The sequence below is a fragment of the Nerophis lumbriciformis genome, linkage group LG14 (genome assembly GCF_033978685.3).
Source record: "Nerophis lumbriciformis linkage group LG14, RoL_Nlum_v2.1, whole genome shotgun sequence".
Lineage (NCBI taxonomy): Eukaryota > Metazoa > Chordata > Actinopteri > Syngnathiformes > Syngnathidae > Nerophis > Nerophis lumbriciformis.
In genome coordinates this window covers 1,492,501-1,518,525 of record NC_084561.2, presented here as the reverse complement: position 1 = coordinate 1,518,525, position 26,025 = coordinate 1,492,501, and the positions used below count along the sequence as shown (strand labels likewise).

General features: G+C 41.1%; 1 protein-coding gene across 4 annotated transcripts in view; it reads right to left on the bottom strand.

The window, feature by feature from the left end:
* tle2a (TLE family member 2, transcriptional corepressor a) overlaps nt 1-26,025 on the bottom strand; it is a 168,429-nt gene that overhangs the window by 23,028 nt on the left and 119,376 nt on the right. For 2 of the 4 annotated variants that reach the window (XM_061976257.2, XM_061976258.2), the window contains 9 exons: nt 18,608-18,670; nt 16,357-16,431; nt 16,230-16,257; nt 15,890-16,138; nt 13,830-13,846; nt 7,364-7,459; nt 5,034-5,078; nt 1,664-1,825; nt 1,420-1,546 (listed from right to left, as the gene is read on the bottom strand). In XM_061976257.2, coding sequence (XP_061832241.1) covers nt 1,420-1,546; nt 1,664-1,825; nt 5,034-5,078; nt 7,364-7,459; nt 13,830-13,846; nt 15,890-16,138; nt 16,230-16,257; nt 16,357-16,431; nt 18,608-18,670 — 862 coding nt within the window. The remainder of the gene's footprint in view (nt 1-1,419; nt 1,547-1,663; nt 1,826-5,033; nt 5,079-7,363; nt 7,460-13,829; nt 13,847-15,889; nt 16,139-16,229; nt 16,258-16,356; nt 16,432-18,607; nt 18,671-26,025) is intronic. The other 2 variants (XM_072914588.1, XM_072914589.1) reach the window with 2 other exon arrangements.

Here is a 26,025-nt window from a genome sequence, read left to right as displayed (position 1 = left end):
TCATTTAGAAAATGCTGAATTTTAATGCGTTGTATTATATATTGGTAATGCAAGTATTTATTACATATAAATACAGGCAGCACGGTGGAACAGGGGTTAGTGCATGTGCCTCACAATACGAAGGTCCTCAGTTCAATCCCGGGCTCGGGTCCCTCCCACCTCCAAAGACATGCACCTGGGGATAGGCTCCTCCCACCTCCAAAGACATGGGGATAGGCCCCTCCCACCACCAACGACATGCACCTGGGGATAGGCCCCTCCCACCTCCAAAGACATGCACCTGGGGATAGGCCCCTCCCACCTCCAAAGACATCCACCTGGGGATAGGCCCCTCCCACCTCCAAAGACATGCACCTGGGGATAGGCTCCTCCCACCTCCAAAGACATGCACCTGGGGATAGGCTCCTCCCACTTCCAAAGACATGGGGATAGGCCCCTCCCACCTCCAAAGACATGGGGATAGGCCGCTCCCACCTCCAAAGACATGGGGATAGGCCCCTCCCACCTCCAAAGACATGCACCTGGGCGTAAGCCCCTCCCACCTCCAAAGACATGCACCTGGGGATAGGCCCCTCCCACTTCCAAAGACATGCACCTAGGGATAGGCTCCTCTCACCTCCAAAGACATGCACCTGGGGATAGGCCCCTCCCACCTCCAAAGACATGCACCTGGGGATAGGCTCCTCCCACCTCCAAAGACATGGGGATAGGCCCCTCCCACCTCCAAAGACATGCACCTGGGCGTAAGCCCCTCCCACCTCCAAAGACATGCACCTGGGGATAGGCCCCTCCCACTTCCAAAGACATGCACCTAGGGATAGGCTCCTCTCACCTCCAAAGACATGCACCTGGGGATAGGCCCCTCCCACCTCCAAAGACATGCACCTGGGGATAGGCCCCTCCCACCTCCAAAGACATGCACCTGGGGATAGGCCCCTCCCACTTCCAACAACATGCACCTGGGGATAGGCCCCTCCCACCTCCAAAGACATGCACCTGGGGATAGGTTGATTGGCAACACTAAATGGTCCCTAGTGTGTGAATGTTGTGATTGGGTGACTTGTCCAGGGTGTACAGTGCCTTCCGCCCGAGTGCAGCTGGGATAGGCTCCAGCATCCCCCACGACCCCAAAAGGGACAAGCAGTAGAAAATGGATGGATAGATGGATGGATATATATATATATATTATATATCCACATTTGTATTTCTTACACTTTGTGTAGAATATTTTAAATAACTATTTTAATTGTATAAAATTTCCTTTTTTTTTAATTTTGTAAAAAAAAAAAAAAAAAAGAAGTAATATTTTACTTTTTGAATGTAATAAATGTATTTTATAATTTACATTATTTTATATAAAAAATGTTATTAAATGTTTTGAATTTCTATTCCCCATTGTAACATCTTCATGTATCTCACCTAAGGGGTCCACACCCGGCTTGCCAGGGATGGGCCGGAACTGTGGCGGTCCGCTGGGTCCGGGGGTGTTGGACTCTTGTGACATGGGGGTCCCGGGCTTCATGCCGGGGGTGCTGGACTTCTCTCTCTGCAAAATAAAAGTGTATTTTTTTCTAAATAAAGACAGAATGTTGCAGTTTTAGATAAAGCCCACGTCTCCTTCAAGGAACCGCAGTTCCTTAATCCGATCAGCACTCATGCGTACCTGCGTGGGCTCCTTGCCGCGGGACGGCGAGGCGGCGCTGCTGGACGAAGCCAGGGAGGTGGGGCTGGCCAGCGGGGGGCCGTCCTTGCGGGAGGGCGCCATCTTGTCCAAACCGTTCTCCCTGGAGGAGTAGGACTGGACGCTGCGGGGGGACGAGGGGTCCTGCGCCTCGGAGCACAGAGAGGCATTTAGCAGGCGGGTGGAGAAGGAAAGCGTGCAGACGTCACCTGGCAACCGTCCGCACAACAAGCGGCGGCCACAACATTAGGTACACCCGGACCGGCAGAAAGTCTGCTTTTGCAAAGAAAGTCAAGTCTTTTTACCGCAGTACATGACACCATCATCGGGTGGTGCAGGTGGACCTTTTTAGTTTGCACTTTTGTACATGTTATGTAGAAATTGTATTACAAATTTACTATAAGATACTATATCTATTAAACAAATATCAAACTTAAATTAAAGCTGCAAGCAGCGATGGACGGTACCGACTTTGACGGCACATAAAATCCAAACCGGAGCAGTAATTAAAACTCTTTGGTCAACTTTTAATCAAAAGGGTTCAATCTCTCTCCTGTGCTAGTTTGAAGCCGACACGACAAACGCGCTCAGAGGAGATAATGTTTGAAAAAAGGTGACCGGTTTTTACAAAACTTTTGTTTTGAAGGGGGAATTGCAAACTTCCTGTTGATTTTTGCTGGGGGTTGTCAATATATGTAATGTAGGTCTAAGTGAGACCTACACAGAAGTTTTTGTTTCATGTCTCTAAGACATTATTACTGGAAGTTACAGGCAGTTTTGTCTGAGTTTTCTTCTGAGGAGCAGTTGTGTCTGTTTTTTCTTCCTCAGGGGCGCCAGAGCGCAATTTTGAGTTTTGGGGTTGGGTTTTTTATTAGATCGCAATTTTTGCCAGTCCTGATGTGTGTCCCCAGTTTAGTGAGTTTTGAAGCATGTTAAGGGGGTCAAATTACAGCTCTCAGAGGCAAAAGTGACAGTTTTTACTAGATTTTTGTTTTGAAGGGGGAATTGCCAACTTCCTGTTGATTTTTGCTAAAACATGTCAATGTATGAAATCTAGGTCTAAAGCAGACCTACATAGAAGTTTTTTTTTTCAAGGCACTACGACATTCCTACCGGAAGTTACAAGCAGTTTTGTCTGTTTTTTCCTAGGGGGCGCTAGAGCGCAATTTTGAGTTTTGGGTTTGTTTGTTTTTTTATTAGATGGCACATTTTGATGTTTGTGTCAAATATGGTGAGTTTTGAAGCATGTTAAAGGGGTCAAATTACAGCTCAAAGAGGCGGCGGAATAATAATAATAAAACCTTACAATTACAATAGGGTCCTCTGTCCCAAAGGGACATTGCGGTCCCTAATAATACTATATTCATATAAGTTATTAAAATTATTTTATGAAAGCGCTTTTGCACGTGTTATGAAACATTTTTTATACAAATAAATATATCGTAAATAACTTAAAACAGCATTTTCATATACAAACTGCTCATTTACTAAATCAATTATTAAATAGGCAATTAATGAATAATTATTTTCTAATTATATGTATTTACTATAAATGTACATACACAAATGTGATTTCTTTGAACTATAACATTATATTTTTTTATATTTTAAGAAATAAATATAAAACTAGTTTTTGGTGTGTTTTCTTTGTGACTTAAGGCAATGCCCCTCAACTCAACCAATACTTTCACATTATTAGGGCCCGCATGGCCCATTGCATAAGGACTCCCACAGGGAGTCCTTATGCAATGGGACATAAGGACCTATTGTATTTGTAAGGTTTTATTATTATTCTTCCGCCGCCTCTTTGAGCACTAATTTGACCCACTTAACATGCTTCAAAACTCACCATATTTGACCCACACATCAGGACCTGCGAAAATTGTCTTTTAATAAAAAAACCGAACCGCAAAAATCAAAATTGCGCTCTAGCGCCCCCTAGGAAAAAAAAAAACTAGACTGCCTGTAACTCCCACTAGGAAGGTCGGAAAGACATGAAACAAAAACGTCTATGTAGGTCTGACTTAGACCTAGATTTCATAATAGTACATTCTCGGGCAAAAATCAACAGGAAGTTGGCCATTCCCCCTTCAAGACAAAAAAGTACTAAAAACAGTCACTTTTGCCTCTTTGAGCTGTAATTTGACCCCCTTAACACGCTTCAAAACTCACCAAACTAAACACACACATCAGGACTGGCTAAAATTGTGATCTAATGAAAAAACCTAACCCCAAATCTAAAAATTGTGCTCTACCGCAATTTTTTAATAAAACGCAGAAAAAACTGCTCCTCGGAAGACGAAAAATGACAAAACTGCCTGTAACTCCCACTGGGAAAGTCGGAGAGACATGAAACAAAAACCTCTCCGTAGGTCTCACTTACACCTACATTTCATAGATTGACAACCCTCAGCAAAAATCAACAGGAAGTTTGCAATTTCCCCTTCAAAACAAATTTTTTTTATAAACCGGTCACTTCTCTTCAAACATTATCTCCTCTGAGTGCGTTTGTCGTTTCAGCTTCAAACTAACACAGGAGAGAGATTGAAGTTATCGAAATAATTTTTATAACTGCTCCGGTTTTGATTTTATGAGCCTTCAAAGAACCGCTGTGCTGATGCTGCTGCGCTGATGCTGCTGCGCTGCTGTTTTCTCAAGAAGGCTGCTTAAAAGCAGGAAGCACCAACGTGCCCACACAATGCAGACAAGGTAGGTACACTAGACAAAAGTATTGGGACAATTCGGACTAAAAGTAGACAAAAGTATTGGGACACTTATGACTTTTACTGGACAAAAGTATTGGGACACTTAGGACTTTTACTGGACAAAAGTATTGGGACACTTAGGACTAGCACCTGCCAAATACGCGGGCCCGACCAATGCTGCTTGCAGCTTTAATTTTCTAATTGCTTTTATATTGATTAATTATATTTGTATATGAAAAATTGCAATTTTTAAAAATGTAACCGTATTTATTAATTGTATTGTTTTTGTTGTGTTTTCCTTGTGACTTGAGGCAACGCAAGCAATTCATGAATAATCATTATAATTATTAGTAATAGTTATTTTCTAATTGCTTTTATATTTATTTAGTATGTATATAAACAATTATGATTACTTTTTAAAATCCAAGGGTATTTATTGATTATATTTTAATTAAAAAATATATGTTGTTTTTCTTATGACAATGTACAACTCAACCAATATTTTCGCATTATTTTCCAATTACTTTTATATTTATTAATTATATATGTATATGAAAATGTTGCAATTTTTAAATATTTTATGGTATCAGAAACCATCAGGTGTACCTAATGATGTGGCCGGATGTTGCAAAGCCAACGCTACGCACCTCGTCCACCACCAAGTTATCGTCGCTTTTATCGGCGTCGCTGCCCTGCGAGGAGGACAAATCGTGACAGGAATTAATTCCTAATAATCATGCCACACAATATGAAATATTCAATTACATCACTCACATTCCACAAACAAGATGTTGTACAAAAAAAAAAATACAAAGAAAAAGAAATGAAAGAAAATGTAAGCTGGTGGTTATGACACATGAATACTGTATGTATTCATGTATTCATGTATTCATGTATTCATGTATTCGTACTACCAATAAGTATTTACGCAGGCGGAAGAATACGTTGTCACTTTTCTTCTTTTCATAATAATAATAATAATGGATTAAATTGATATACCGTATTTTCCGCACTATAAGGCGCACCTAAAAACCACAAATTTACTCAAAAGCTGACAGTGCGCCTTATAACCCGGTGCGCTTTATATATGGATTAATATTAAGATTCATTTTCATAAAGTTTCGGTCTCGCAACTACGGTAAACAGCCGCCATCTTTTTTCCCGGTAGAACAGGAAGCGCTTCTTCTTCTACGCAAGCAACCGCCAAGGTAAGCACCCGCCCCCATAGAACAGGAAGCGCTTCTTCTTCTACTGTAAGCAACCACCCGCCCGCGTAGAAGAAGAAAAAGCGCGCGGATATTATCATTTCCTTTGTGTGTTTACATCTGTAAAGACCACAAAATGGCTCCTACTAAGCGACAGGGATCCGGTTCATGAAAAGACGCAATCTCTCCATCCGCACACGGATTACTATTTCACAGCAACTGATATTCCTGTGAACCGCACTGTGGATACAACGGGAGCACGTACGGTGAATATTCGCACCACAGGGAATGAGAAGTCATCCTTCACTGTGGTTCTAGCTTGCCATGCTAATGGCCAGAAACTTCCACCCATGGTGATATTCAAAAGGAAGACCTTGCCAAAAGAGACCTTTCCAGCCGGCGTCATCATAAAAGCTAACTCGAAGGGATGGATGAAGAAAAGATGAGCGAGTGGTTAAGGTAAGTTTAAGTTTACGCGAAGAGGCCGGGTGGCTTTTTTCACGCAGCTCCGTCCATGTTGATATACGACTCCATGCGCGCCCACATCACGCTGGTTTTTAATATATTATTAAAGTTTGACTGACCTATCTGACTGTTTTTTTGACATTCCTTTAGCGCAGTTAGATGCGGCTTATAACACGGGGCGGCTTATAGGTGGACAAAGTTTTGAAATATGCCGTTCATTGAAGGCGCGGCTTATAACCCAGGGCGCCTTATGGTGCGGAAAATACGGTAGTCTCCCAGGCATGAAGCAGACTCTTCTGACGGCAGTGCGACAAAGAAAAGGAAAGTGAAATGAGACATCGTAAAATATTCGACCATCGTGAAGGATGAAGATGGTATTTTGGAACACGTGACAGGATCGTCTCCTATGAAGTAAAACGTGATCGATCGGCACATTCCTAATTATTTACTAGTGTCTGAAATAAGAGCGTTATTATTATACAACGTTGTCACCGCTGAGTAATCAGATTACTTTTGACGTGGTTTGTTGTCAACAAGACAGCGTCAGAAGCACAGCAGGTTCAACGCAGGAAGAGACGACATCACACAGCAAACAACACAGAGACTACAGCCACGGACGCACATGCGGTCAAGATTCAACGGCGCTGCCGTAACTGCCGGCAAACTGAGAAGAGCAAACTCCTGCTGCTAAGCTAACAAACACAGCTGACGTCGCTTGGCAACAAGCAGCGTCCTTTTAAAAAGGCACACACACCCCCGCTCTCATGAAACATCTCCCTCCGTATATGCCAGATAGTTTATGTATTTTTTTTAAGTAACGCAGTAATTACTTTCCCTAGTAATTACATTTATTAAATTCACTATAATTACTTTTTTAAAGAAATTTGCAAAAAAAAAACAGCTGTTTGATTGCAACTTGCATCTTACTTGTAGTTTCCATTACTGAATTTGGAGCTGTAATGCTAATCTTTAGCACTTGTATGGCAAATCCAATGTAAAGTTAGCATCAAGCTCGCGCATTTTGACGAGTGGAGCCTTACTGTACTTTCAAGCGCCTTGTTTCTTGCTTTGTTGGCATTGAAAACTGTAACATGACCGAGAGTCCGAGTGCTGTTTGACTGCTTGTTTCCCGGCCAAGTGTTTGAGTCTGTGCCGAGTCTGCAACCGGACTTCCTGGATTTAGCTTTAGTTTCTATGCAGTCAGGGTTTCATTTGCAGACAATATTAGTACAAAGTGCTATCATACGTCATTTTGGGCAAACGGCAAAGCAAACATCGCAAGAGGAGCGATCGCAAAGTTGTCTCACATAGTCAGTCATGAACTCCTTCTCCTCCGCTTTCCTCTTCTTGCCGTTGCTGAGGTAATCTGCAGGGCGACCTTTGTCCCCATTGGACAGCGAGCTCTGCAGGAGAGAGGAGGAGGAATGACGGGAGTGATGGAAGAGAAGCGGTGAGAGGGTCAGCCACTAACATCGCTTCTTTTTTTTTTGCTTTTTTTATTCTGAGCTAACCAAACTTGATTTATGGTGATGTCATCTAAAAGTGTGCAATACATGTTTAAAGACAGAGCAATTAATAAAATTAAAAACAATAAATAAATGTGTGTGTGCGCGCGTCATAATCGATGCAATCGCTTCTCCCACCAGTTATTAATAGCCACCGCCTTTATTAATGATTTCATTACAATCATTGCCTATGCAGAGCAGTAAGTAATGCAAAAACTACAAATCTGCAAAGCCGAGGGTGCATTTTGCTGTTACACATACACATGTTTGTCATAAACAATGCGATTGCTCCTCCCACAAGTTATTGAGTGATAACTGTCGCGTTGCATAACAGGAAGAAACAGAAACACTACAAATAATCCACAAAGTCAAAGCCTGGGGTGTATTTTTGCGCTTACACATGCACATGTGCATTTCATAGTCAATGCAATCGCTCCTCCCACTAGATATTAATGACAACTGACACCCTGGCAAACAGGAAGAAACCGAAAAACTACAAATCACAAAGTCAAAGCCCACTTGTGCTTACACGTGCATGTGTGTGCGCGTGTCACAATCGATGCAATCGCTTCTCCCACCAGTTATTAATAGCCACCGCCTTTATTAATGATTTCATTACAATCATTGCCTATGCAGAGCAGTAAGTAACGCGAAAACTACAAATCTGCAAAGCCGAGGGTGCATTTTGCTGTTACACATGCACATGTTTGTCATAAACAATGCGATTGCTCCTCCCACAAGTTATTGAGTGATAACTGTCGCGTTGCATAACAGGAAGAAACAGAAACACTACAAATAATCCACAAAGTCAAAGCCTGGGGTGTATTTTTGCGCTTATACATGCACATGTGCATTTCATAGTCAATGCGATCGCTCCTCCCACTAGATATTAATGATAACTGACACCCTGGCAAACAGGAAGAAACCGAAAAACTACAAATCACAAAGTCAAAGCCCACTTGTGCTTACACGTGCATGTGTGTGCACGTGTCACAATCGATGCAATCGCTTCTCCCACCAGTTATTAATAGCCACCGCCTTTATTAATGATTTCATTACAATCATTGCCTATGCAGAGCAGTAAGTAACGCGAAAACTACAAATCTGCAAAGCCGAGGGTGCATTTTGCTGTTACACATGCACATGTTTGTCATAAACAATGCGATTGCTCCTCCCACAAGTTATTGAGTGATAACTGTCGCGTTGCATAACAGGAAGAAACAGAAACACTACAAATAATCCACAAAGTCAAAGCCTGGGGTGTATTTTTGCGCTTATACATGCACATGTGCATTTCATAGTCAATGCGATCGCTCCTCCCACTAGATATTAATGATAACTGACACCCTGGCAAACAGGAAGAAACCGAAAAACTACAAATCACAAAGTCAAAGCCCACTTGTGCTTACACGTGCATGTGTGTGCGCGTGTCACAATCGATGCAATCGCTTCTCCCACCAGTTATTAATAGCCACCGCCTTTATTAATGATTTCATTACAATCATTGCCTATGCAGAGCAGTAAGTAACGCGAAAACTACAAATCTGCAAAGCCGAGGGTGCATTTTGCTGTTACACATGCACATGTTTGTCATAAACAATGCGATTGCTCCTCCCACAAGTTAATAAGTGATAACTGTCGCTTTTCACAACAGGAAGAAACAGAAACACTACAAATAATCCACAAAGTCAAAGCCTGGGGTGTATTTTTGCGCTTACACATGCACATGTGCATGTCATAGTCAATGCGATCCCTCCTCCCACTAGATATTAATGATAACTGACACCCTGGCAAACAGGAAGAAACCGAAAAACTACAAATCACAAAGTCAAAGCCCACTTGTGCTTACAGGTGCATGTGTGTGCGCGTGTCACAATCGATGCAATCGCTTCTCCCACCAGTTATTAATAGCCACCACCTTTATTAATGATCTCATTACAATCATTGCCTATGCAGAGCAGTAAGTAACGCGAAAACTACAAATCTGCAAAGCCGAGGGTGCATTTTGCTGTTACACATGCACATGTTTGTCATAAACAATGCGATTGCTCCTCCCACAAGTTAATAAGTGATAACTGTCGCTTTGCATAACAGGAAGAAACAGAAACACTACAAATAATCCACAAAGTCAAAGCCTGGGGTGTATTTTTGCGCTTACACATGCACATGTGCATGTCATGGTCAATGCGATCGCTCCTCCCACTAGATATTAATGATAACTGACACCCTGGCAAACAGGAAGAAACCGGAAAACTACAAATCACAAAGTCAAAGCCCACTTGTGCTTACACGTGCATGTGTGTCACAATCAATGCAATCGCTCCTCCCACCAGTTATTAATGACAACCACCGTTGTTAATGATTAAATTACAATCATTGCCTATGCAGAGCAGTAAGTAACACAAAAACTACAAATAATCTGCAAAGTCAAAGCCTAGGGTATATTTTTGCGCTTACCACCTTCGTGTCATAATCAAAGTGATCGCTCCTCTTGTTAACGATAACTGTCGCCCTGGCAAACAGGAAGAAACCGAAAGACTACAAATAATCATAGAGCAAATAATCACAAAGTCAAAATGCCTACTTGCTCTTACGCGTGCATGTGGTTCATAATCAATGGAATCGCTCCTCCCACCAGCTAATACCGATAACTGATGCCTCGGCAAACAGGAAGAAACCAAAAGACTACAAAAAATCACAAAGCAAATAGCCACAAAGTCAAAAAGCCCTCTTGCTCTTACAAGTGCATGTGGTTCATAATCAATGGAATCGCTCCTCCCACCAGTTGATAACAATAACTGACGCCTCGGCAAACAGGAAGAATTCGAAAGACTACAAATAGTGACAAAGTCAAAGCCCACTTGCTCTTACACATGCACCTGTGTGCGTCATAGTCAATGTGATTGCTCCCCCCCCACCCGTTATTAATGACAACCGCCTTGCAGAGCAGAAATGAACCCAAAAACTAGAAATAATCGGCAGAGTCAAAGCCAAGAGTTCATTTTGCTCTCACACATGCACACCTGTGTCGATATCTATATGCAATTGCTACTCCCACCGGTTATTAACAATAACTGACACTTTGGCAAACAGGAAGAAGCCAAAATACTACAAATAGTCACTTGTTCTTACACATGCATGTGTCATTATCAGAGGTAGGTAGTAACGCGCTACATTTACTCCGTTACATCTATATAAATCCCAGTTATTATTATTATTATTACTTGAGTAACTTTTGGGATAAATTGTACTTCTAAGAGTAGTTTTAATGCAACATACTTTTACTTTTACTTGAGTATATTTATAGAGAAGAAACGCTACTTTTACTCCGCTACTTTTATCTACATTCAGCTCGCTACTCGCTACTAATTTTTATCCATCTGTTAATGCACGCTTTGTTTGTTTTGGTCTGTCAGACAGACCTTCATAGTGCCTGCGTTTCAACAAAAACAGTCACTGGTGACGTTCACTCCGTTCCACCAATCAGATGCAGTCACTGGTGACGTTGGACCAATCAAACAGAGCCAGGCGGTCACATGACCTGACTTAAACAAGTTGAAAAACTTATTGGGGTGTTACCATTTAGTGGTCAATTGTACGGAATATGTACTGTACTGTGCAATCTACTAATAAAAGTTCCAATCAATCAATCAAAAGTGTGAAGGAAAAAAGACCCTTTTTTATTTCAACCGTACATCCCGTCAAAAGCCTAAAGACTGACTGCACAGTTCCTGTCTTCACAATAAAAGCGCCGCTCCATCGCGCCTGCGCTTTCAAAACAAGAGTCTCCGAAAGCCAGCGCAAACAAGCTAGCAAGCTACGGAGTTTGCCGCCAATGTATTTCTTGTAAAGTGTATAAAAACGAATATGGAAGCTGGACAAATAAGATGCCAAAAACCAACAACTTTCATGTGGTATTAGACAGAAAGGAGGAACTTTTTTTTCTCCTCCATTTGAAAACGTGGACGTTATCATCACTACTGTCTGATTACAATCAATGCAAGTCATCAGAATCAGGTAATACACCAACTTATATTCTTGTCTTCATGAAAGAAAGGAATCTATATGTGTTAAACATGCATGTATATTCATTAAAACACCTTTAACATGTAAACAAAAACGGCAAAATAAATAAATATAAATTATATACTGTATATATATATGTGTATATATATATATATATAAATGTGTGTGTGTATATATATATATATATATATATATGTATATATATATGTGTGTGTATATATATATGTGTGTATGTATGTATGTATATATATATATATATACATACATACACACATATATATACACACACATATATATATATATATATATATATATATATATATATATATATATATATATATATATATATATATATATATATATATATATCCTCTCCCAGCTTGCTAGCCTCAATCTGAACTTTGGTATTTACCGTGATGACGGACTGGCAGTGTGTCGCGCCTCGCCAAGGAGCAGCGAGAATACCAAGAAGCGCATATGCCAAATTTTCAAAGAGAACGGCCTACGGATCACGATTGAAGCCAACAAGCAAACCGTCAACTTCCTTGACGTCACTTTCAACCTGAGAAATAACAGCTACCAACCATTCACGAAACCCAACACAACACTCCAATACGTGCACCATGACAGCAACCACCCACCCACCACCACGAAAAGAATACCTACCGGAATCAATAAAAGGCTATCGATGCTGTCATCTAGCAAAGCTGAATTTGACCAAGCAACCCCCCCGTACCAAAAAGCCCTTGATGAAAGCGGATACAATTTCACCCTCACCTATGAACCCACGCCAGGAAACCAGCCAAAAAAGAACAGAAAACGAAACGACATCATCTGGTACAACCCCCCATACAGCAAAAACGTCTCAACGAACATTGGACACAAATTCCTCAATCTGATTGACAAACACTTTCCCAAAGACAACACCCTAAGAAAAGTATTCAACAAGAACAACATTAAATTGAGCTACAGCTGCATGAACAATATACGACAAATCATCTCAAACCACAACAAAACAATTGCAAATGAGCCGTCGGCCCCCAGACAGAGCGACTCCAAAACCAACAAAGGATGTAACTGTCGAAAGAAACCTGATTGCCCTCTCAACGGGGGGTGCTTACAAACATCAGTTGTCTACCAATCTAAGGTAATACGCAAGGACATTGACACATCCGACACATATGTAGGATTAACCGAGGGAGAATTCAAAACCAGATGGAACAATCACAAGGCTTCTTTCAGGAACAAAAACCTGCGGAATACCACAGAACTCAGAAACACATTTGGGACCTCAAAGACAATAATGTTGAATATTCAATAACATGGCAAATTCTTGCATCCAGCACACCTTACAATAGTGGTAATAAAAGATGCAACCTCTGCTTGAAAGAGAAACTGTTTATTATTTACCGTCCAGACCTGTCATCCCTCAACAAGCGCAGCGAAATTGTAACAACATGCCGCCATAGACGGAAACACCTCCTAGGTAACACATGAGCCAATCACCACGCCCCTAGGCCAGCCTGTACCCACCCACTCTGTGCCCTATATAAACCATGGTATGCGAATGCTCCCATTAAAATCTCCTGATGATTGAGGGTACCCCACCCTCATGAAACAGGCCTGTAGAGATGAAATAGTCTTGTGATTTTTTTCCCACACATACATATATATATATGTATATATGTGTGTATGTTACTCATCAGTTACTCAGTACTTGAGTAGTTTTTTCACAACATACTTTTTACTTTTACTCAAGTAAATATTTGGGTGACTACTCCTTACTTTTACTTGAGTAATAAATCTCTAAAGTAACAGTACTCTTACTTGAGTACAATTTCTGGCTACTCGACCCACCTCTGGTCATTATCAATGCAATCACTCCACCCAGAGCAGAAAGGACTCCCAAAAAAACTACAAATAATCCACAAAGTCAAAGCCTAGTGTGCATTTGGCTTTCACGTATGCACAATATTGATGCGATCGCTCCTCCCACCAGTTATGAATATGAGTGTAATAATTATATAGCTGTACCAAATTGGAAGCTTTAACAAATGCTGAAGTATGTACAGTATATTTATAAGCATAGACATAAGTAGGTGGGTCTATATAGTATACTAATAAATATATAGTATGTATATTATATTGTATATAGTATGTATGTTTATAAGCATAGACATAAGTAGGTGGATCTATGTAGTATACTAATAAAAATATAGAATCGTAGAGTTTTTTTACTCACTGGTCCTGCTTCCCGGTCTGCAGAGGTGATGATGACAGGTCATGTGACAACACAGCAAAGAGCACACAAAAAAACATGTTTTTAGTACACCTTTTATCAAGTCAAAGCAACACCTGTGCTCATTTACATAAATATGTGCAGAACTACTATCCAATGTGAGAAAAAATGGTGATTATAGTGACTGTAAGTAATATGATGAAGATTGTTTTTAATTAAAGGCAGAGAAGCAGTGTAGGAAAAGAAACATTTTTCAATGACATCTGTTCTAATTCATTTGTCAAACAAACTCACACTTCTATCATTTCTTACAAAAGAGTCATCCTTTCAAGCCCTTTACGCAACATTTAAAAGCATTTTGATGTGAAAGACAATACAATTGTTGACAGTACTTACTAGGGATGTCCCGATCCAGGTTTTTGCACTTCCGATCCGATACCGATATTGTTTTTGCATTTCCGATCCGATACCGATACTGACCGATACCGATACTGACCGATACTGGCCTATCCGAGCATGTATTAAAGTTATTTAGCCTACTTAGTTGTCAGAATCATGTTGAAAAGGGTTTTAGTACTCTTGATAACAACTAGCCAGCTGAATTAGGGGAGTTTGAATAATACACAATGGTTGGTAACAAGAAACTGACCTGTTTATTCAAGGATAAACACAAAATAGACAAAATTATACATGACAAACAGAAATGGCATCATTGAACTAGGGCTGGGCGATATGGCCTTTTTTTAATATTGCCATATTTTAAGGCCATATTGCGATACACGATATATATCTCGATATTTTGCCTTAGCCTTGAATGAACACTTGATGCATATAATCACAGCAGTATGATGATTCTATGTGTTTTGATTGATTGATTGAGACTTTTATTAGTAGGTTGCACAGTGAAGTACATATTCCGTACAATTGACCACTAAATGGTAACACCCCAATAAGTTTTTCACACTTGTTTAAGTCGGGGTCCACTTAAATTGATTCATGATACAGATATATACTATGAGATATATACTATCATCATAATACAGTCATCACACAAGATAATCACATTGAATTATTTACATTATTTATAATCCAGGGTGTGGAGGGTAAGTGTCAAAAAGACAGCCAAAAGAGTTTGATATGAGAATAAATCTAAAGTTAAAATATAGGGTAGAAATGCACCCATTTGCAGGAAATGTAGTCTTGATTTTCAAAATGTTCTTTCAAGGCTTGCATGTCTACATTAAAACATTCTTCTTCATACTGCATTAATATATGCAACTTTTAAACTTTCATGCAGAGAAGGAAATCACAACTAAAAAAAATCACTAATTTTTCATACGGTGTTGATGTGGACATTTTTGCCATTTTGATGGTGTGGACGTGTGGCACCGAATGCAGGTAAGCGTCTCGACAGACGTCACAATATTTGAACAATGATGACGAAAACTGTTGTCTCTGTCGTGTCCGTGTGTCGAAAATTGTTATGCGCTTATTTTTTTTTATTTGATTTTGTGCGTGGCATAGATTTGCCGTGCGCAGAGGACGCTTGAGCAGGCGCGCACCTTAGCGGCTGCGCTAGCATCACAGCTAACGTTAGCCATGCCGCTACCTCGCTCTCTGCTGGGAGAGGACGTATACGTATGTGACGTGTGACGTGACAGTATGTGACGTGTGTAAGAAGGTGCGCTCGCTGTCTGTGAGAGGGAGACACAGGAAAGAGTGAGAAGAGCCTGTCGTGTAATGCCAGCAGCTAAAAGCAACTGCGTGAGAATTGTGGATGCGTTGAAGGTGTGCTGGAAAATGCGGAACGGAAATTAGGGAGCAGCAGAAAAGTGGAATGTATTATTTAAATCGGTGCGTTGGAAAACACGGACCGGAGTTTTTTTTTTAAACTGGATCTGGATCGGCATTTTCCCATGCCTTGCCGATGCGCAATTTTTGGCAAATATCGGCAGCCGATCCGATCCAAATATCGGATCGGGACATCCCTAGTACTTACAGTAGAATAGTCCAAAGCGCCAACACCGTGTTCAAAACAGGAAGTACTGAGAGTAATAGATTACCTCTGTGATGCTCCGCGGCGGCTGCGGCGGCGGCGGCGGCCTCCAGGTGAGCCCTCTCGTCCTTGGCGGCCAACTGGGCCCCCAGGGCCCCCGACAAGGCCAGCAGACCCGAGCCTCCGCCCAGCGCCAGCCCCGGGTGGGAGAGTCCTGACGGGTGCGGGCCCACCGACAGACCCTGTGCATGCTGGGAGAGGTGCTGGGCTTGGAGCTGCTGCTGCAGAGGAGGAGGAGGAGAGAGGCGGGTGACTTCTAGGAGGAGGTCAAGACGTGCAAAGGAGCAGAAGTGCGGAGGTCAGGGCAGCGGGTGTGGCTTCGTGGTCTCAATAGTTCATGTATTTACGTGGTGGAGTGGGCTGAAGGGGGCCTCGCTTTAACAGCAGGATTAAATGAAGAGTCAAATGAAAGACATCAATTAATGGGAGGGTAAGGTACACACGCTACGAGGCAGAGGGGGGGAGCCCACGTACCCCTATAGAAGCATTTAACTCCCCCATGGTCACCTGTTTGGCGCGCTCCATGGCTTGGACCACCTGTTGTTGGTGCTGCAGGGGGGATAGAGAAGTTACTCGCAGGTCACAATGGATGTCACTCCGACATTGGAATATGGTGCAAACGTTCATTCGTGTCAGCAAATGTGAAATTAATATTTGATAAAAACGTAATACTTGCAAAGTGAGAAATGTCAAGCTTCCTGATCATCGTTTTACAATTTCTGAAAACCCCAAATTTTCTAAGATTTTCAATTTGAGTTTTTTATAAGCTGCAAGGCAAAATCATCAACATTACAGGTAAAAGCCAGTAAATTAGAATATTTAGAAAAACTTGATTTATTTCAGTAATTGCATTCAAAAGGTGTAACTTGTACATTATATTTATTCATTGCACACAGACTGATGCATTCAAATGTTTATTTCATTTAATTTTGATGATTTGAAGTGGCAACAAATGAAAATCCAAAATTCCGTGTGTCACAAAATTAGAATATTGTGTAAGGGTTCAATTTTGAAGACACCTGGTGCCACAAACTAATCAGCTGATTAACTCAAAACACCTGCAAAGGGCTTTACATGGTCTCTCAGTCCAGTTCTGAAGCCTACACAAACATGGGGAAGACTTCAGATTTGACAGCTGTCCAAAAGGCAACCATCGACACATTGCACAAGGAGGGAAAGACACAAAAGGTTATTGCTGAAGAGGCTGGCTGTTCTCAGAGCTCTGTGTCCAAACACATTCATGGAGAGGCAAAGGGAAGGAAAAACTGTGGTCAGAAAAAGTGTACAAGCGATAGGGATCACCGCGCCCTGGTCAAGATTGTGAAAAAAAACCCATTCAAAAATGTGGGGGAGATTCAGAAGGAGTGGACAGCTGCTGGAGTCAGTGCTTCAAGATCCACCACCAAGAGACGCTTGAAAGACATGGGTTTCAACTGCCGCATACCTCGTGTCAAGCCACTGTTGACCAAGAAACAGCGCGAAAAGCGTCTCACCTGGGCTAAGGAAAAAAAGAGCTGGACTGCTGCTGAGTGGTCCAAAGTCATGTTTTCTGACAAAAGCAAATTTTGCATTTACTTTGGAAATCCAGGTCCCAGAGTCTGGAGGAAGACAGGAGAGGCACAGGATCCACGTTGCCTGAAGTCTAGTGTAAAGTTTCCACCATCAGTGATGGTTTGGGGTGCCATGTCATCTGCTGGTGTCGGTCCACTCTGTTTCCTGAGATCCAGGGTCAACGCAGCCGTCTACCAGCAAGTTTTAGAGCACTTCATGCTTCCTGCTGCTGACCTGCTCTATGGAGATGGAGATTTCAAGTTCCAACAGGACTTGGCGCCTGCACACAGCGCAAAATCTACCCGTGCCTGGTTTACGGACCATGGTATTTCTGTTCTAAATTGGCCCGCCAACTCCCCTGACCTTAGCCCCATAGAAAATCTGTGGGGTATTGTGAAAAGGAAGATGCAGAATGCCAGACCCAAAAACGCAGAAGAGTTGAAGGCCACTATCAGAGCAACCTGGGCTCTCATAACACCTGAGCAGTGCCAGAAACTCATCGACTCCATGCCACGCCGCATTAACGCAGTAATTGAGGCAAAAGGAGCTCCAACCAAGTATTGAGTATTGTACATGCTCATATTTTTCATTTTCATACTTTTCAGTTGGCCAACATTTCTAAAAATCCCTTTTTTGTATTAGCCTTAAGTAATATTCTAATTTTGTGACACACGGAATTTTGGATTTTCATTTGTTGCCACTTCAAATCATCAAAATTAAATGAAATAAACATTTGAATGCATCAGTCTGTGTGCAATGAATAAATATAATGTACAAGTTACACCTTTTGAATGCAATTACTGAAATAAATCAAGTTTTTCAAAATATTCTAATTTACTGGCTTTTACCTGTATATTATGTTTTCAACTTGTAAACCTAATTGCTGGAATAAACAAATCTTTGCAAGATATTCTTTTTATTTTCATTTCACCTGTGTGGACATTTGACTTTACATTTTGATTAATTTTATCTTATCAAACTGTGTGTGCCTTCTGTCATTTTGTGAGGACCTTTTCCTTTTTGTGGACAATTTTCTTTCATTTGACATTTCGAATGGGAAATACCAGAATATAATGCGAGGATGACATATTTTCACCCTCTTCTAACGTGTGTGTGTGTGTGTGTGCGTGTGTGGTGTGTGTGTGTGTGTGTGTGTGTGTGTGTGCGTGCCCACCTCCTGTGACAGGAATGGGATGAGTTGAGCACAGATCACATTCAACCGCTTGGCAATCTCCGTCTGAAGGTGGTGGGAAGGAGAAGAAAAAAAAAAAGATAGTTATTTTGATGAATAAATATGCATGCATATATACACACACACACACACACACACACACACACACACACACACACACACACACACACACACACACACACACACGGTCGCTGTGGCCTGCTTCTTCCCTTGGACCAGTGTGGTAAATATTTCAGCCGCTTACATCTGGTCCATGCAAATGGAACCTTTGCCAGGGAGTTAAACTAAAATATTCATGGTGAGCATCTGCTGTGGCCGCAGTCAGCCCGCCCGCGCGCACACACACACACACACACACACACACACACACACACACACACACACACACACACACACACACACACACACACACACAATCAGTGTGTATATTTGTGAGAGAAAGATATTTTCTGTGTGCATCTCATGTGTCTGAATGTGTGTTTGCATTCTGCATGTGTGTCTCCTGCTAGGGGTCACTGACTCCTACTATATATATATATATATATATATATATATATATATATATATATATATATATATATATATATATATATATATATATATATGTATGTGTGGGAAAAAAATCACAAGACTATTTCATCTCTACAGGCCTGTTTCATGAGGGGGGGTACCCTCAATCATCAGGAGATTTTAATGGGAGCATTCGCATACCATGGTTTATATAGGGCACAGAGTGGGTGGGTACAGGCTGGCCTAGGGGCGTGGTGATTGGCTCATGTGTTACCTAGGAGGTGTTTCCGTCTATGGCGGCATGTTGTTACAAATGGTCCCAAATGTGTTTGCTGAGTTCTGTGGTATTTCGCAGGTTTTTGTTCCTGAAAGAAGCCTTGTGATTGTTCCATCTGGTTTTGAATTCTCCCTCGGTTAATCCTACATATGTGTCGGATGTGTTAATGTCCTTGCGTATTACCTTAGATTGGTAGACAACTGATGTTTGTAAGCACCCCCCGTTGAGGGGGAAATCAGGTTTCTTTCGACAGTTACAGCCTTTGTTGGTTTTGGAGTCGCTCTGTCTGGGGGTTGACGGCTCATTTGCAATTGTTTTGTTGTGGTTTGAGATGATTTGTCGTATATTGTTCATGCAGCTGTAGCTCAATTTAATGTTGTTCTTGTTGAATACTTTTCTTAGGGTGTTGTCTTTGGGAAAGTGTTTGTCCAATGTTCGTTGAGACGTTTTTGCTGTATGGGGGGTTGTACCAGATGATGTCATTTCGTTTTCTGTTCTTTTTCGGTTGGTTTCCTGGCGTGGGTTCATAGGTGAGGGTGAAATTGTATCCGCTTTCATCAAGGGCTTTTTGGTACGGGGGGGTTGCTTGGTCAAATTCAGCTTTGCTAGATGACAGCATCGATAGCCTTTTATTGATTCCGGTAGGTATTCTTTTCGTGGTGGTGGGTGGGTGGTTGCTGTCATGGTGCACGTATTGGAGTGTTGTGTTGGGTTTCGTGAATGGTTGGTAGCTGTTATTTCTCAGGTTGAAAGTGACGTCAAGGAAGTTGACGGTTTGCTTGTTGGCTTCAATCGTGATCCGTAGGCCGTATATATATATATATATATATATATATATATATATATATATATATATATATATATATATATATATATATATATATATATATATATATATATATATATATATATATATCTACACTTTTACAACACAACTAAGTCTCCTTATTCCATCATCAGTGTTTCTTAACCCTCGAGGGCCATAAAAAAAACCACCTCTTTCTCAGCTGTGGTCTGTATGGATCGCAGCAATAATCAGTTGTAATGCACTTTTCCACCACTTGTGGCAGCAATGACAATATCAAACAAACAGAGAAGTCTGGAGCTAAAGTCAGAGAAGTTGAGCGCAAAAATTATGACTAAAATGGTGAAGCTGTATTTTCATTTGCATTTAAATGTATGCCCGAGTGATGTCTGTAGGAGTGTTTTCATGCGTATTTTTACCTGCTATTGTAATGTAATCATGCTAGCGTTGTTAGCATTAGCTAATATGCTAACATATTTGAGAGTTGTGTTGGTATTATTAACTTAGAATGGCATTCTTTTTGTATTGTTTCAGTTTCATAAATTCCTCAGTAAATTCCCCAAAACATCACCTTGGGAGTTATTGAGTCTGTTTAGCTGATTGGAGAGCTGGCTTGCGCAGCTAGTGGATCCATGACCATGACTTCTGTTTTGTTTGATCAGCCGTTTTACTGCCGTGTTACAGAAAACCGTTTGGAAACAATTAAGGTATGTAAATAAATATTTACAAAATCTTTCTGTGCAAATAACTAATTTCACAACATTATATATATATATATATATATATATATATATATATATATCATACTTGCCAACCTTGAGACCTCCGATTTCGGGAGGTGGGGGGGTGGGGGCGTGGTTGGGGGCGTGGTTAAGAGGGGAGGAGTATGTTGACAGCTAGAATTCACCAAATCAAGTATTTCATATATAAATATATATATATATATATATATATATATATATATATCTACATCCTGAAATTATGCAAACAAAACTGTGTTTAGATAATTGATACTTCAAACTTGCATAAATAAATATTAAGGAATATAACATAACTTGGCTTCTGAGAGTTTCAAAATGTAATGAATAAAATGCTAAAGTTGTTGATAAACAAGCAATTATTTTAATAATTAAATATGGTCATTTTAAATGAATTATTATGATAATTCAAAATCAATTATTTCAAATATGTTTATTTGAATGTATAATTCTATGGCTAGATGTAATAAGGAGTCAGGAAAAAATACAAAGAAAAATACAATTAATTTTGATGTTTTTTAGCAAAATATAGTTAAAAATGTATTTATTTATTTAATTAATAAATATATTTATTTTTAGGTAAGATAAACATAATAATACAATTTATCTCTAGTCTGGATGATTTAGTTCTTGTCACCCTGTTGTCCTCCCGTCATGAAAAAAGGCTGTCCTCACTCAGGTCCGCATGGAGCTGGAGGGGGCGTGGCCTCCAGCTCCGGCTGAAAATCGGGAGATTTTCGGGAGAATGTTTGTCCCGGGAGGTTTTCGGGAGAGGCGCTGAATTTCGGGAGTCTCCCGGAAAATTCGGGAGGGTTGGCAAGTATGATATATATATATACAGGTAAAAGCCAGTAAATTAGAATATTTTGAAAAACTTGATTTATTTCAGTAATTGCATTCAAAAGGTGTAACTTGTACATTATATTTATTCATTGCACACAGACTGATGCATTCAAATGTTTATTTCATTTAATTTTGATGATTTGAAGTGGCAACAAATGAAAATCCAAAATTCCGTGTGTCACAAAATTAGAATATTACTTAAGGCTAATACAAAAAAGGGATTTTTAGAAATGTTGGCCAACTGAAAAGTATGAAAATGAAAAATATGAGCATGTACAATACTCAATACTTGGTTGGAGCTCCTTTTGCCTCAATTACTGCGTTAATGCGGCGTGGCATGGAGTCGATGAGTTTCTGGCACTGCTCAGGTGTTATGAGAGCCCAGGTTGCTCTGATAGTGGCCTTCAACTCTTCTGCGTTTTTGGGTCTGGCATTCTGCATCTTCCTTTTCACAATACCCCACAGATTTTCTATGGGGCTAAGGTCAGGGGAGTTGGCGGGCCAATTTAGAACAGAAATACCATGGTCCGTAAACCAGGCACGGGTAGATTTTGCGCTGTGTGCAGGCGCCAAGTCCTGTTGGAACTTGAAATCTCCATCTCCATAGAGCAGGTCAGCAGCAGGAAGCATGAAGTACTCTAAAACTTGCTGGTAGACGGCTGCGTTGACCCTGGATCTCAGGAAAGAGAGTGGACCGACACCAGCAGATGACATGGCACCCCAAACCATCACCCAACCATGCAAATTTTGCATTTCCTTTGGAAATTGAGGTCCCAGAGTCTGGAGGAAGACAGGAGAGGCACAGGATCCACGTTGCTTGAAGTCTAGTGTAAAGTTTCCACCATCAGTGATGGTTTGGGGTGCCATGTCATCTGCTGGTGTCGGTCCACTCTGTTTCCTGAGATCCAGGGTCAACGCAGCCGTCTACCAGCAAGTTTTAGAGCACTTCATGCTTCCTGCTGCCGACCTGCTCTATGGAGATGGAGATTTCAAGTTCCAACAGCACTTGGCGCCTGCACACAGCGCAAAATCTACCCGCGCCTGGTTTACGGACCATGGTATTTCTGTTCTAAATTGGCCCGCCAACTCCCCTGACCTTAGCCCCATAGAAAATCTGTGGGGTATTGTGAAAAGGAAGATGCAGAATGCCAGACCCAAAAACGCAGAAGAGTTGAAGGCCACTATCAGAGCAACCTGGGCTCTCATAACACCTGAGCAGTGCCAGAAACTCATCGACTCCATGCCACGCCGCATTAACGCAGTAATTGAGGCAAAAGGAGCTCCAACCAAGTATTGAGTATTGTACATGCTCATATTTTTCATTTTCATACTTTTCAGTTGGCCAACATTTCTAAAAATCCCTTTTTTGTATTAGCCTTAAGTAATATTCTAATTTTGTGACACACGGAATTTTGGATTTTCATTTGTTGCCACTTCAAATCATCAAAATTAAATGAAATAAACATTTGAATGCATCAGTCTGTGTGCAATGAATAAATATAATGTACAAGTTACACCTTTTGAATGCAATTACTGAAATAAATCAAGTTTTTCAAAATATTCTAATTTACTGGCTTTTACCTGTATATTACTGTTAGAACATCATTAAAATGTCCAATTGGCAGAACAGGGGTCATGACAATTACTATATTGTTATATTATTCAATTATTGCGAGATATCATGACTGCTAGTTTTAAGGTTACAAACAAAAATGCCAAAGAATCTCCACAAAAACACTTTTATTCCGTTTTAAAGTGAGAAGAAAATAGCCCCTTCGTTCCAACCAAAGTCTGTCTGGGTTTTTTTGCAAGTCTTGTCAATATTATTGAGTGGAGTTTGTGGCTGTGACGCACACACAAACACACACTTTTAGTGAGGAGGCCAGTAATGATATGCATGCAGAGATCATGACAACATCATTACGGCTGCAGGCTGTTTGTCTACTTGACAGCCAGCCTGTGCTGAGGTGGGAGTGTGAACACGCACACACACACACGCACGCACACACACACGCACACACGCACGCGCACTCGCACTCGCACACAACCCCATTCTCTCCTAAGTGATTTATTGACGCCGGACTGAACTTCCAACCGCCTCCTTTTTCCCCCCTCCTTCTTCCACTTCCTCCCCCCCACTCTCCTCCCAATCCATCACCCCTCCATCCCTCGGCCCCACCTCCCCAGGGGAGACAATGATTTCTTGTTAGAGAAGTCCAACTACTAAATGACATCTTCAGGAAAGAAGAGCGAGCGAGCGAGAAAGAGGATGAAGGTGGGGGGGAGGACAGGACAGAAATTGAAGAAGGGGTGATGAAAAGGAAGAGGAGAGGATTGGCTGGAGAGGAAGTGTGACCATGAAGGGGGAGGGAGGGAGGGAGGGAGGCGAGGGAGGGGTGGGGTTTGTGTGTTGATGGAGGTTACCGTGACATGTCCAACACAACACTGTTGGAATGAATGGAGGAGGAGAGAGAGGGAAGAGAGTGAGAAAGAGAGAGACAATTTTGAAAAAGAAAGAGAGAGAGAAAGAGAGAGAGAGAGAGACAGAGAGAGAGAGAGAGAGAGAGAGAGAGAAATAAAAAGAGAAAGAATGAGAACAACTGAAAGAGAACAAGAGAGAGAAAGCAGGAAATAAAGAAAAAAAGAGAAAAATAGAGAGAAAGCAAAAAAGATAAGAAACACTGAGAAAGAAAGAGAAAAAGAGAGAACCCAAAAGAAAGAGAAAATGAGAGAAAGAGAAATACGGAGGAAAAAGAAAAAGCAAGAGATAGAAAAATAGAGAGAGAGAGACAGAGAAAACGCGCAAAAAGTGGGAAAGAGAAAAGGAGAGAGATGAGAAAAAGAAAGAAAAAAGAAAGAGATAAAACAGAGGAGAGAAAGAAAAAAAGATGAGAGATAGCCAAATAGAGAACAAGAAAGAAAAAGCAAAAAAAGAGAAAAAATGGAATTAGAAAGAGCGAAGGAGAGAAAGAAATAGAGAAAGACAAAGAGAGGAGAGAAAGTGAAAGCAAAGAGCAGGAAGATGGTTTAATGTGAGGAGGAAGAGAAAAACATGAACATGAGGAGGAAGAGAAGAAGATGAATGTGAGGAGGAAGAGAAGAAGATGAATGTGAGGAGGAAGAGAAGAACATGAACGTGAGGAGGAAGAGAAGAAGATGATTGTGAGGAGGAAGAGAAGAAGATGATTGTGAGGAGGAAGAGAAGAACATGAACGTGAGGAGGAAAAGAAGAAGATGAACGTGAGGAGGAAGAGAAGATTAACGTGAGGAGGAAGAGAAGAAGATGAATGTGAGGAGGAAGAGAAGAACAAGAATGTGAGGAGGAAGAGGAGAACATGAATGTGAGGAGGAAGAGGAGAACATGAATGTGAGGAGGAAGAGGAAAACATGAACGTGAGGAGGAAGAGAAGAAGATAAATGTGAGTAGGAAGAGAAGAAGATGAACGTGAGGAGGAAGAGAAGAAGATGAATGTAAGGAGAAAGAGAAGAAGATGAATGTGAGGAGGGAGAGGAGAACATGAATGTGAGGAGGAAGAGAAGAAGATGAATGTGAGGAGGAAGGAGAACATGAATGTGAGGAGGAAGAGAAGAAGATGAATGTGAGGAGGAAGAGAAGAACATGAATGTGAGGAGGAAGAGAAGAAGATGAACATAAGGAGAAAGAGAAGAAGATGAATGTGAAGAGGAAGAGGAGAACATGAATGTGAGGAGGAAGAGAAGAAGATGAATGTGAGAAGGAAGAGGAGAAGATGAATGTGAGGAGGAAGAGAAGAAGATGAATGTGAGTAGGAAGAGGAGAAGATGAATGTGAGGAGGAAGAGAAGAAGATGAATGTGAGGAGGAAGAGAAGAAGATGAATGTGAGGAGGAAGAGAAGAAGATGAATGTGAGGAGGAAGAGAAGAAGATGAATGTGAGGAAGAAGAGAAGAAGATGAATGTGAGGAGGAAGAGAAGAAGGTGAATGTGAGGAGGAAGAGAAGAAGATGAATGTGAGGAGGAAGAGGAAAACATGAATGTGAGGAGGAAGAGAAGAAGATGAATGTGAGTAGGAAGAGAAGAAGATGAACGTGAGGAAGAAGATGAATGTGAGGAGAAAGAGAAGAAGATGAATGTGAGGAGGAAGAGGAGAACATGAATGTGAGGAGGAAGAGAAGAACATGAATGTGAGGAGGAAGAGGAGAACATGAATGTGAGGAGGAAGAGAAGA